The following is a 12,668-nucleotide window of genomic DNA, read 5'->3' on the forward strand; positions in this document are numbered from 1 at the left end:
ACTCAGCTCAGCCAAGACCTTTATTTCAGACTTGTGAGAGCTTGCATGGAGAACTCAGTGACTGTCTGTAGTTTAGGAGTTAATTTTCTCACTCTGTGTATTAACTGAGTCTGCTTGTAATTTATTGTTTCTGACTTTTTTAAAAAACTGTAAATATTCATTGACTTTCTAATGGATTGCCGTTGATTGATCGATTGGTGATGGATGCTAATGGAATCTATGACCCATTCTTTACAAATTACAGATTTCAGAAAAGGAGAGAAGCCAAAAACGTTCACTTGAGAGTGTCATTTGAAGAGGTAAGCCTCCTCAATTGACATATGTGCCCGAACATTTAGCTGCATTATTTTCTGAAGAGCCAGCAGACCATTCTGGTGACATGCTCTTTGCCTTATTGTTTGCTACATAAAAACCTGAATGGAACTAAATTATAAACTAGGGCTATAGAATAAATGCAGCAATGATGGCTTGAATGGCTAAAACCTGAGATGTCACTCTGAATGAAAGGCAGTGTTTATTCCACAGCTCAGAGTCACCAGTAGCATGAGATACTAAGAAAATGAAATAAACCCTAAGTTAGTAAATTACAAGAAGTCATTCTCAAAGTCCATGTCTTGTCTGTCCTTTTGATCATAAGGTCATTATGAGATACAAACACTAACATATTTAAAATTTAATAAAAAAGATTTTAAAATGTAGTTCTCAAGAGTGGTCAGCAACCTTAAAATTGGGGGCTGCAAATACATTCCACTGGCAAAGGATTATGCAGGATAAATTGTTGAACTTTAAAAGACTAATAAATTATATTGCAGTTAATTTTATTATCTTTTAATCAACAATGAAGTGGATGCATTATGTTTAAGTTTTTCAAGGATTTTGAATAGAAAATTATGTTTTCTGGTCAACTCCCATCACCAATATTCTGGACACGAAATTTGTTCCATATAAGAAAGTAGAAGAGATGGTTCTGCTGTGCAGACACCTTAAAAAATCCAGAAATGTGGCAGAGGTGGTGGCCACCACTTGCTCCTCTTTTCTCGATTTTCTGAGCTGGACTTTTATTGAAGGATATAGGGAAATTTGAAAAGAAAATACTGCTTCTAATCCTGCAGTCATCTTCTGCTTTGGCTCTCGAGGGTTCGTTATTCTGGAAGCTGGAGTGACATTCAGTAGTGTACTCTGAAAAATGGGAGGAGTTAATGCGGTTTTTTAAGATATGATTATGGTCTCCACTTTCCTGTCTAATTTTCTGTAGGGTAATTCAGCCTGTATTTCCCCATCTCTTAATGAGAATGAATAGCTACACAGTCTGTTTCAGGGGCTTTAATTGTTTCCTAGACATTGCGGATCTTTTCTAATAGTGCTTGTGATGCTTGAGACAAAGTCCCCATTCTTGAATGGTTTCTGCCAATCTGACTTTGTGAATAAACTCTAATGACAATATTTTTGAGAAAACCATCGTAAGAATGCCATCAATGTCTTGGAAGTGAATTATAGGCTATAGGAGAGCCCTGCGGGGAGGGAGGGAGCAGGGAGCCTGCAGCAGTACTGACCAAATCTTTCATGTTCCTAACTATGATGAAACAAAGTTGTTGCTTTTTTTCAAATTGCTCTAGTTAAAAGCAGTGAACAAACTACTCAGTCTTCACCCCATGACAATTTTCTTGTCTCTGTATGGAACCAGCGTTCATTTCCATCATCTGGCCTAATAGTTTGAGGCATTTTCCTTAGTAACATGTCTATTCTCTCCTTTATCATTTGCCTTATGGTGACCAGAGCCTTCTACTCCAGGTAAGTGTATCTCAAGTCTTTCTGTTTTTCTTTGCATTTTCTATCTCTCTCATTCCATCCTGCAAGTTTCTATGAGCTAACAGGAATATGATTAGTGCTAATTATGAGGCATGCTAAGGGAAAAGTGGGAATAATTTAAGAGGGTGGAGTTAATTAGTGCAGAGAGATGTGGATAAGAGCAGAGAGAGAGAGCGAGCCATGTCAAACAGGAATATAAAAAAATCTGAGATCAGAGATTAAGACCAAACAAGAGAAAAAAACGTCTCAACTGCATATTTCCCTGGTGCCCATGACTTTAATCAGGGGGAGAAGCTTTGGAAACCTGAAGTAGATGTCAGGTTGCTACTTCTTGGGTTCCAGGAGCTAAGCAAGTCTTAAAAATAGCTGAACGATGATCAGGAAAGGGCAGAACTTCATTCAACCCAATTTAATAATAAGGCTGAATTTTCTCTGTATATTGTCTATGGAATTAAAAAATAAGGCAATAAGAAAAGCTCATTTTGACTTTTTGGCAGCAGGGAAAGTTAAGTTCCCTGCCTTTCTTCCTGAAGAATGAGTAAAACCAAGAACAAGATTAGTTATGGGGCCACCGTTAGGTGAAAGGGTTTTTGGTGTGCTGATTAAAGGTGTTCGTGCTGTCATTGTTCTGTCTTTCTTCTTGGTTTGACTTTTGGGATTACCTTCTGTACTAGTTTTCTAGGATTGCCATAACAAAATTTCAGGTGGTTTAAACAACAGAAAGTCAATTTCTTACAGATTGGGGTCTTATGAGGCTTCTCTCCTTGGCTTCTAGATGACCATGTTCTCATGGTGTCTTCACATGGTAATCCCTAGATCTGCCTGTGGCCTCTATGTTCAAATCTCCTCTTCTCAGAAGGACACCAGGCATATTGGATTAGGGCTCACCTAGATGATCTCATTAATTACCTGTTGAAAGTCCCTCTCTGTAAATATGTTCACATTCTGATATACAAGGCACTGAGACTTCAATGTACTGATGTTTGCAGGACGCTATTCACCTCATAATACCCTGTAACCACTGATATCCAGTTCTAACCCCTAATATCCAACTATGGACCTCTACCCCTTCCATTGGTGTAGTAACACATCTGGGTTTACCTACAAGCTAGCAAGGTCTCTAAGTGTCGATCCCAGGAAAACCTGTAACGGGGTGCTGTGACCATTTTAGTTCAAAGTATTGCAGCAAAATTCTATTCTTTTTGTTTGTTTGTTTGTCATTTGACTGGTGTATTCATTAAAGTTCAACTAAATTAACAGAACTAGTAATAGTGTGTGTGTGTGTCTGTGTGCACGTCCACATGCACACACACCTGCACCTGTATTTATAGAATTGGTTCACAGAGTGTTAGGAATTGGTTAATTAGTTCTTCAGACTCTATCTCCACATCTGATGCTAAAGCCTTGAGTCCACCGGGAAGGAAGTCAGGAAGAGATGAGAATGAGGAGGGTGGAATCCGTGAGCACAAACTTAAATGCCCCAACAATGGACTAAAACCCATGTCCATTCCTGCTGCTTCTGACCTTGGTGAGAACAGTACTGTATAAGTGTATCTTCATGCTGGTAATAAAGACAAACCCGAGACTGGGTAATTTATAAAGAGGAAGAGGTTTAATGGACTCACAGTTCCATGTGGTTGGGGAGGTCCCACAATCATGGTGGAAGGCGAAGGAGGAGCAAAGCCACATCTTACCTGGTGGCAGGCAAGAGAGTGTGTGCAGGCGAACTGCCCTTTATAAAACCATCAGATCTTGTGAGACTTATTCACTATCACAAGAACAGCAGGGGAAAAACCTGCTCCCATGATTCACTTACCTCCCATTGGGTCCCTCCCACAACATGTGGGGATTATTACAATTCAAGGTGAGATTTGGGTGGGGACACAGAGCCAAACCATATCATTCTGCCCCTAGCCCCTCCCAAATCTCATGTCCTCACATTTCAAAACCAATCAACTCAAAAGTCCACAGTCCAAAGTTTCATCTGAGAGAAGGCAAGTCCCTTCTGTCTCATATCCAGGTCGTGCTGATGCAAGAAGTGGGTTTCCATGGTCTTGGGCAGCTCCACCCCTGTGGCTTTGCAGGGTACAGCGTCCCTCCCAGCTGCTCTCATGGGCTGGCATTGAGTGTCTGCGGCTTTTCCAGGTGCACAGTGCAAGCTCTTGGTGGGTCTGCCATTCTGGGGTATGAAAGATGGTGGCCCTCTTTTCACAGCTCCACTAGGCACTAGTCCCCAGTGGTGACTCTGTGTGGGGGCTCCAATAAGTCTCATAAGATCACTATCATGAGAACAGCATGGGAAAAACACACCCCCATGATTCAATTACCTTCCACCAGCTCCCTCTCATGACATGTGGGGATTATTACAATTCGAGGTGAGATTTGGGTGGGGACACAGAGCCAAACCATATCAGGTACCCTGTGGAAGCTGGAGCCCTTTGTCATGGAGCCGAGACACACATGGCCCAGCTATTGTTTTTGGACAGGTGGGATGAGTCAGCAGTTGAGCAGCAGTGCACACGTGCTACACGGTGGCTGCTGCCTCCTGGCCAAACTCACAAGCTCTCAGAATCTCTCCAGTAGCCCACACTCACCAGAAATACACAAGAAAAAAAGTCTGCAGAATGTAGTTCCACCTAGGTAAGTGGGCACTCACAGGGCAGCCACAGCTTGTCAAACTTGGTAAGGTGCTGGTGGTGGTAGCGGTGATATTGGTAGTCATGGTGATATAGGTGGTAGCTAACATTTATTGAATGAATGCTTACAATGTGTTAGGCACTGGGCTAAGGTTTTTATGTGATTACTGTACTGTAGTTCATCAGATCCTGACTACAATCCCGTGACAGAGGTTTTATTATCTCCCTCACAAATAAAGACTCAGGGGCACAAAGATGTTATAGAATTTGCCAAAATACAATGCAGCCAATAAGTGGCAAAGCCATGATTGGAAACCAGGTGGTTTCCAAACAACTCTTTTCAAAATGTCAACCCTATGGCATAAGTTTCTTTAGACAAATGGTCAACTTTCTTCCTCGTTAAAATATCACATTTGCGTTGAAGGGAAGAGTGTGTATGTATATTTGTGTGTGTGTTTAAACATCAGCTAGGGTCAGACACAGAACCCAGGAGTTTGAGACCAGCCTGGGCAACATAGCAAGATCCCCATCTCTATAAAAGTAAGTAAATAAATAAATTTAAAAAATAAAGTAAATATCAGCTGGGAAGAATATCCATATAGCCATTTGTCTTCACAAAAAAAAAAGATCAGTAAATTTGGAATATTAGAATTAGACAACCAAATTAATATATCGCAAGATAACTAGTGAGCCTCTGGTGGTATAAAAGAGTTTTGTGGTCATTTGCCATTTCACTACAAACATTGTAATGATTTTAATACACTTCAAATGTGCCATTTGGAGAAAATAAACCACATCCGTGATGTCCTGCAACACATTTTGCATTTGTGCATTTCCCTGCTTTTGTCTGCTTATGAATAATGCAGTGAAGAAAATTCACTTGTGTTGTTAGCTCATAGACTCGGTCTGGAATTCTCTATTTCAGCCAGAGCAGCTGTTCTATCAATGATTGTTTGCCTAATTTTCCCACAAAACATTATTTTCTATATAAGCAATAATTTAGCATTGAGACTGTATCTTCTCTGGTATTTCTTTCTTCTGTTGGCTCATAAGAATGTAGCTTTTCAATGTGCTTCATTATTAAAGGGGCATCTATAATATACCAAAATACCATAAACCTGATGCATTAACCACATCTGTATTTTCATCTGACTGTATAACAGTTTTCCCACATCGCATATTTCTTCTAACGTTGTTTTTTCAATTTTTAGGAATGCTTTCCATGTATTCTAGCAGCATTTGCTGACAAAGGAATGCATTTTATTTTGCCATTATACTGTCTTTTATGTATCATTTCAGTCATTTTTACTGCACACAAAAGAACAAGTGTTTTCCAAAATTGTGAGGTTTTCTCTTTATTTTTAAGGGAGAAACCTCTGAAGAGGCTTCTAAGCATTTACCACTAGGCTCAGTGAAATTTTGTAAAGTATTACATTATTATTTGCTAAAAATTGAGAAGAGAGGTTTTATGTTTTTGGTACTGAATTTTAAAAATAATTACTGATTATCATCTAATATCTAAAAACAAACAGTAGCATATTGCAAATGATAAATGGATTTTTGATAAATATTTTTGATCCAATTTTTATCAGAGCACATTATTTCACTATTACATTTAGGCTTATAAAAAGAAAGAGCTTTTGCTAGGACAGTGCAACTATCACATCTAATATTTTTTGCTGTTAAGTTATCCTTGCATATTAATATTATTTTCAACTTTGATTTCTTTACAGACATTTTTTAAGGATTGACTATCCATTTTGTGGTTTAATTAAAAACTAGGAAATATTATAGTATATAACTGCAAAGTTAGGCTCATGCAAACTGTCATAGATTGTAGCTTACTGAAAGTGGTCACATGGGAGAGGGTTCCACTGTAAACCACCTTGCTGGGGAATGAATACTCTATTCTCATGATTCTGCATTCTCTGCATGGCATGCAAACTGAAGGAGGGTCCTCCATTTTCAATCCATATACTAAACATTGGTAACATTTATTTTTTTCCTATAAATTTTGGATAAAAGAACTCCAACCAGAAGGTCTAGCATGCCCTTTTGGAGGATATTTTCAATATTAAAGCAAGACTGGAGATTAGAGTATTGGCCTAGGAGAAGGGGGCAGAGGAAGATGCTGAGCTCACCTTAGTCCTTGGCCTTTAGCCTTGCAGATGTTATTCAGTGATGCTCAGAGGATCATACAAAAGCTTTATAATAATAAACTGGAATGTGCTTTTCCCCAGCCTCCCTGTACATATATATCTCTATGAATTCGTATGGAAGGAGATGGAGCTAAGTAGCTCAGTTGGGACAAGACATGATTCAGAAATCCAAGCACAGGCATATTTGCTACTATAACTTTAATCATTTTGATTTTTGAATAAGGCGATCACTGCAAACTGCACATTTTCCTGGCAGTAAAGTAAGTTTCAATGAACTCCTTATGTAGAAACACATGGCTCTGGTATATTTTCATCAACATATATAGCTCCTGCAGTTTGACGTTATTCACTAGTATTCCTTCATTTGTTCTATATTTCTGTAAAGAGGATAATACAATACCAGCTTCAAATCATTTTAGTCACAGCTGATAGGATTATAATATCAAAATTCCATTTCTTTTATATATTGTATTGATTATTGACACTGAATTGGAGTGACTTACTATTACATACTAAATAGAGTTTCTGGAAGAAAATTAGAGATTTAATATCTGTTTTGGAACATATTTACAGTAAAAAAAAAAACACAAGAGTCACCAGTGTTCCTGCTGGTTTTGGTTGTAGTCTTACTTCATTTTGATATCCTATATAAAATATATTTTGTTACACAATTACAACATGTAAAATGTAAGTTGAAAAAAGACCTTAACATTTTGACCCAGGATAGCAGATATTTGACTAACATCCAAGATTCTGTGGAATGGGATTCGGAGTTAAATATGGTGATTCGGTCATTCAACTTATTGAACAACTATTTCCCAGGGTTTATCCTAAATCTCTGAGATTCATCCACAATGAAACTGTACATACTGTACAAAGAACTGTTAAGGAGAAGGCAGAGTGATCTTATATGTCAAAAATGTCTGCACAGAACAGGAAATTGCAGATATCAGTGAACACATGAGGAGTAAAAATAAAGCCATTAGTAAACGTTATAGAAGAATAACTGAGCTACGTGGTCAGATGGAAAAGAGATAACATTAATAACAGCTGCAGAAGAGACTCAAGGCAAGCTCTCAGAGTGTCCACTCTCCAGCCATTAGTCACATCACTTATTTGGCTAAGTGTAGAGAATGTGGGAGAATCATGATGCACCTTGTTGAAAATGTTGCTTCCTAAAAGGTAGAACATTGTTTTTCAAAATACAAATACGCAATACCCAGACCAAATTCTTACAGCATATACTTTATAGTTCAGATTCTTGGGTATTGCACAGATTCAATAATTTCTATAAATGACACCAAAGTTTCTGATTTTCTTAAATCAGACACCTTAGTGGTACTTCAGTGATAGTTATATACACTAAAGTTTGAAAACTGAAAGGACATGGGAGACCACTGACTACACCGTCTCCCTGAATGCAATCTAACAGAAGTGGTGAAGGAACTTTAGGAAATGTGACCATATTACCCAAGGGTGAGGTAAGGAAGAAAAAAATTGAGAATCACCAGTCGGCTTTGCTCTTCTATATGATGGCGTATTTCAAAAGCTGAAGTGAAATTTCATCTCCTTTTCAAAGAACAAGTCTTTGGAAAGGAAATAGCTTGAGAGGGTTGAGTTTCTCTTGAAAGGCAATTCAACGTGCAATTATTTAACTTCCATGTGATGAGAGGTATCTAAAGATGCCAATGTGCTTGCTTGTGCAGAGAGTTCTCTGAGGTGAGATTTCTGAAATAAGGTGCACCAGATTGAGAAGAGGTTATGGACTCTCTATTCAAGGATGAATAGAAGATGCTGACACAGAAAAAGGACCACTTTTTCCTGAACAGAAATGGGTTGAAACCTGGCACTAGTCACACTAGTTCTGTGACTGTAGATCATTCCTTACTTCTGTGAGCATCCTTCTTCTTATCTTGAAAATGGAGGTGAAATACCTGACCCATAGTTTGTTGTAGGTAATAAAGAAATAATAAATGTACAACTCTTGTGCAGATGCACAGAATTTTTTTTTTTACATCAAGTTTCTGTCTCAAATTTCTTCCCATCAAAAACTTGGGCAAAGGGAACTGGAAATTGCTGAATGAGCTGGGTCATTTTTGAAACATGGAAAATGGAAGACATGGCAAGAAAATGCCATTCTGATTTTTAACGTCGGGGCAATATCCAATTCAGAAAAGCACACATTAGTTTGCTTAACAGTGATCTTTGGCAGGATTTTTATGTGTATTATTTAAAGCATGGAATGTTTGCATGTGTGGAAGGCATACATTGATAATAACTAGGTCCAATGTCACAACAGGTGACTTCCATGTCTTTTCTTGACAAGGTTATTAGATGTTTAGATCAGGAAATCTTATAGGGCAGACGTATACGACTTATAGCAAGATATCTGATGAACTCTACATGTCATAGTTTCTTTGTGCTAAAAAATTTAAAATGTCCTCTGAGAAGAGGCTTCCAGAGGAACGATCAGGCAGCAACATTTGCTGTTCAGCAATATTCGCTGTTCTGCAGCCTCTGCTGCTGATACCCAAGCAAACAGGGTCTGGAGTGGACCTCCAGCAAACTCCAACAGACTTGTAGCTGAGGGTCCTGACTGTTAGAAGGAAAACTAATAAACAGAAATGACATCCACACAAAAACCCCATCTGTACGTCACCATCATCAAAGACCAAAGGTAGATAAAACCACAAAGATGGGGAAAAAACAGAGCAGACAAGCTGAAAATTCTAAAAATCAGAGCACCTCTCCCCCTCCAAAGGAACACAGTTCCTCGCCAGCAATGGAACAAAGGTGGATGGAGAATGACTTTGACAAGTTGAGAGAAGAAGGCTTCAGACGATCAAACGTCTCCTAGCTAAAGAAGGAAGTTCGAAGCCAACGCAAAGAAACTAAAAACCTTGAAAAAAGATTAGACGAATGGCTAACTAGAATAATCAGTGTAGAGAAGTCCTTAAATGACCTGATGGAGCTGAAAACCATGGCACAAGAACTATGTGATGAATGCACAAGCTTCAGAGCTGATTCGATCAACTGGAAGAAAGGGTATCAGTGATTGAAGATCAAATGAATGAATTGAAGTGAGAAGAGAAGTTTGGAGAAAAAAGAGTAGAAAGAAACGAATAAAACCTTCAAGAAATATGGGACTATGTGAAAAGACCAAATCTACGTCTGATTGGTGTACCTGAAAGTGACGGGGAGAATGGAACCAAGTTGGAAAATACTCCGCAGGATATTATCCAGGAGAATGTCCCCAACCTAGCAAGGCAGGCCAACATTCAGATTCAGGAAATACAGAGAACGCCACAAAGATACTCCTAGAGAAGAGCAACTCCAAGACACATAATTGTCAGATTCACCAAAGTTGAAATGAAGGAAAAAATGTTAAGGGCAGCCAGAGAGAAAGGTCGGGTTACCTACAAAGGGAAGCCCATCAGATTAACAGCAGATCTCTCTGCAGAAACTCTACAAGCCAGAAGAGAGTGGGAGCCAATATTCCACATTCTTAAAGAAAAGAATTTTCAACCCAGAATTTCATATCCAGCCAAACTAAGCTTCAAAAGCAAAGGAGAAATAAAATCCTTTACAGACAAGCAAATGTTGAGAGATTTTGTCACCACCAGGCCTGCCCTACAAGAGCTCCTGAAGGAAGCACTACACATGAAAAGGAACAACCGGTACCAGCCACTGCAAAAACATGCCAAATTGTAAAGACCATCGATGCTAGGAAGAAACTGCATCAACTAACAAGCAAAATAACCAGCTAACATCATAATGACAGAATCAAATTCACACATAACAATATTAACCTTAAATGTAAATGGGCTAAATGCTCCAATTAAAAGACACAGACTGGCAAATTGGATAAAGAGTCAAGACCCATCAGTGTGCTGTATTCAGGAGACCTATCTCGTGTGCAGAGAGACACATAGGCTCAAAATAAAGGGATGGAGGAAGATCTACCAAGCAAATGGAAAACAAAAAAAGGCAGGGTTTGCAATCCTAGTCTCTGATAAAATAGACTTTAAACCAACAAAGATCAAAAGAGACAAAGAAGACCATTACATAATGGTAAAGGGATCAATTCAACCAGAAGAGCTAACTATCTTAAATATATATGCACCCAATACAGGAGCACCCAGATTCATAAAGCAAGTCCTTAGAGATCTACAAAGAGACTTAGACTCCCACACAATAATAATGGGAGACTTTAACATCCCACTGTCAAGATCAGACAGATCAATGAGACAGAAAGTTAACAAGGATATCCAGGAATTGAACTCAGCTCTGCACCAAGTGGACCTAATAGACATCTACAGAACTCTCCACCCCAAATCAACAGAATATGCATTCTTCTCAGCACCACATCGCACTTAATCCAAAATTGACCACATAGTTGGAAGTAAACCACTCCTCAGCAAATGAAAAAGAACAGAAATTATAACAAACTGTCTCTCAGACCACAGTGCAATCAAACTAGAACTCAGGATTAAGAAACTCACTCAAAACCATTCAACTACATGGAAACTGAACAACCTGCTCCTGAATGACTACTGGGTACGTAACGAAAGGAAGGCAGAAATAAAGATGTTCTTTGAAACGAATGAGAAAAAAGACACAACATACCAGAATCTCTGGGACACATTTAAAGCAGTTTGTAGAGGGAAATGTATAGCACTAAATGCCCACAAGAGAAAGCAGGAAAGATCTAAAATTGACACCCTAACATCACAATTCAAAGAACTAGAGAAGCAAGAGCAAACACATTCAAAAGCTAGCAGAAGGCAAGAAATAACTAAGATCAGAGCAGAACTGAAGGAGATAGAGACACAAAAAACCCTTCAAAAAATCAATGAATCCAGGAGCTGGTTTTTTGAAACGATCAACATAATTGATAGACTGCTAGCAAGACTAATAAAGAAGAAAAGAGAGAAGAATCAAATAGATGCAATAAAAAATGATAAAGGGGATATCACCATCGATCCCACAGAAATACAAACTACCATCAGAGAATACTATAAACACCTCTATGCAAATAAACTAGAAAATCTAGAAGAAATGGATACATTCCTGGACACATACACCCTCCCAAGACTAAAACAGGAAGAAGTTGAATCCCTGAATAGACCAATAACAGGCTCTGAAACTGAGGCAATAATTAATAGCCTACCAACCAAAAAAAGTCCAGGACCAGATGGATTCACAGCCGAATTCTACCAGAGGTACAAGGAGGAGCTGGTACCATTCCTTGTGAAACTATTCCAATCAATAGAAAAAGAGGGAATCCTCCCAGCATCATCCTGATACCAAAACCTGACAGAGACACAACAAAAAAAGAGAATTTTAGACCAATATCCCTGATGAACATCGATGCAAAAATCCTCAATAAAATACTGGCAAACTGAATCCAGCAGCACATCAAAAAGCTTATCCACCATGATCAACTGGGCTTCATCCCTGGGATGCAAGACTGGTTCAACATACGCAAATCAGTAAATGTAATCCAGCATATAAACAGAACCAAAGAAAAAAACCACATGATTATCTCAATAGATGTAGAAAAGGCCTTTGACAAAATTCAACAGCCCTTCATGCTACCTTTGTAGGGACATGGATGAACCTGGAAACCATCATTCTCAGCAAACTATCACAAGGACAAAAAACCAAACACCGTGTGTTCTCGCTCATAGGTAGGAATTGAACAATGAGAACACATGGACACAGGAAGGGGAACATCACACACCAGGGCCTGTCGTGGGGTGGGGGAAGGATAGCATTAGGAGATATACCTAATGTAAATGACGAGTTAATGGGTGCAGCACACCAACATGGCACATGTATACATATGTAATAAACCTGAACGTTGTGCACATGTACCCTAAAACTTAAAGCATAAAAAAAAACTCTCAATAAATTAGGTATTGATGGGACATATCTCAAAATAATAACAGCTATTTATGACAAACCCACAGCCAATATCATACTGAATGGGCAAAAACTGGAAGCATTCCCTTTGAAAACTGGCACAAGACACGGATGCCCTCTCTCACCACTCCTATTCAAC

The 12,668-nt window shown here is 38.8% G+C and overlaps 1 protein-coding gene across 1 annotated transcript in view; it reads left to right on the forward strand.

The window, feature by feature from the left end:
• Nucleotides 1–200: 200 nt before the first annotated feature.
• LOC106634040 (breast carcinoma-amplified sequence 4-like) overlaps nucleotides 201–12,668 on the forward strand; it is a 341,807-nt gene continuing 329,339 nt past the window's right edge. The window contains exons 1-2 of the mRNA XM_055102451.1: nucleotides 201–299; nucleotides 1,777–1,791. Coding sequence (XP_054958426.1) covers nucleotides 201–299; nucleotides 1,777–1,791 — 114 coding nt within the window. The remainder of the gene's footprint in view (nucleotides 300–1,776; nucleotides 1,792–12,668) is intronic.

Source organism: Pan paniscus, chromosome 17 (genome assembly GCF_029289425.2).
Source record: "Pan paniscus chromosome 17, NHGRI_mPanPan1-v2.0_pri, whole genome shotgun sequence".
In the NCBI taxonomy this organism is placed as follows: domain Eukaryota; kingdom Metazoa; phylum Chordata; class Mammalia; order Primates; family Hominidae; genus Pan; species Pan paniscus.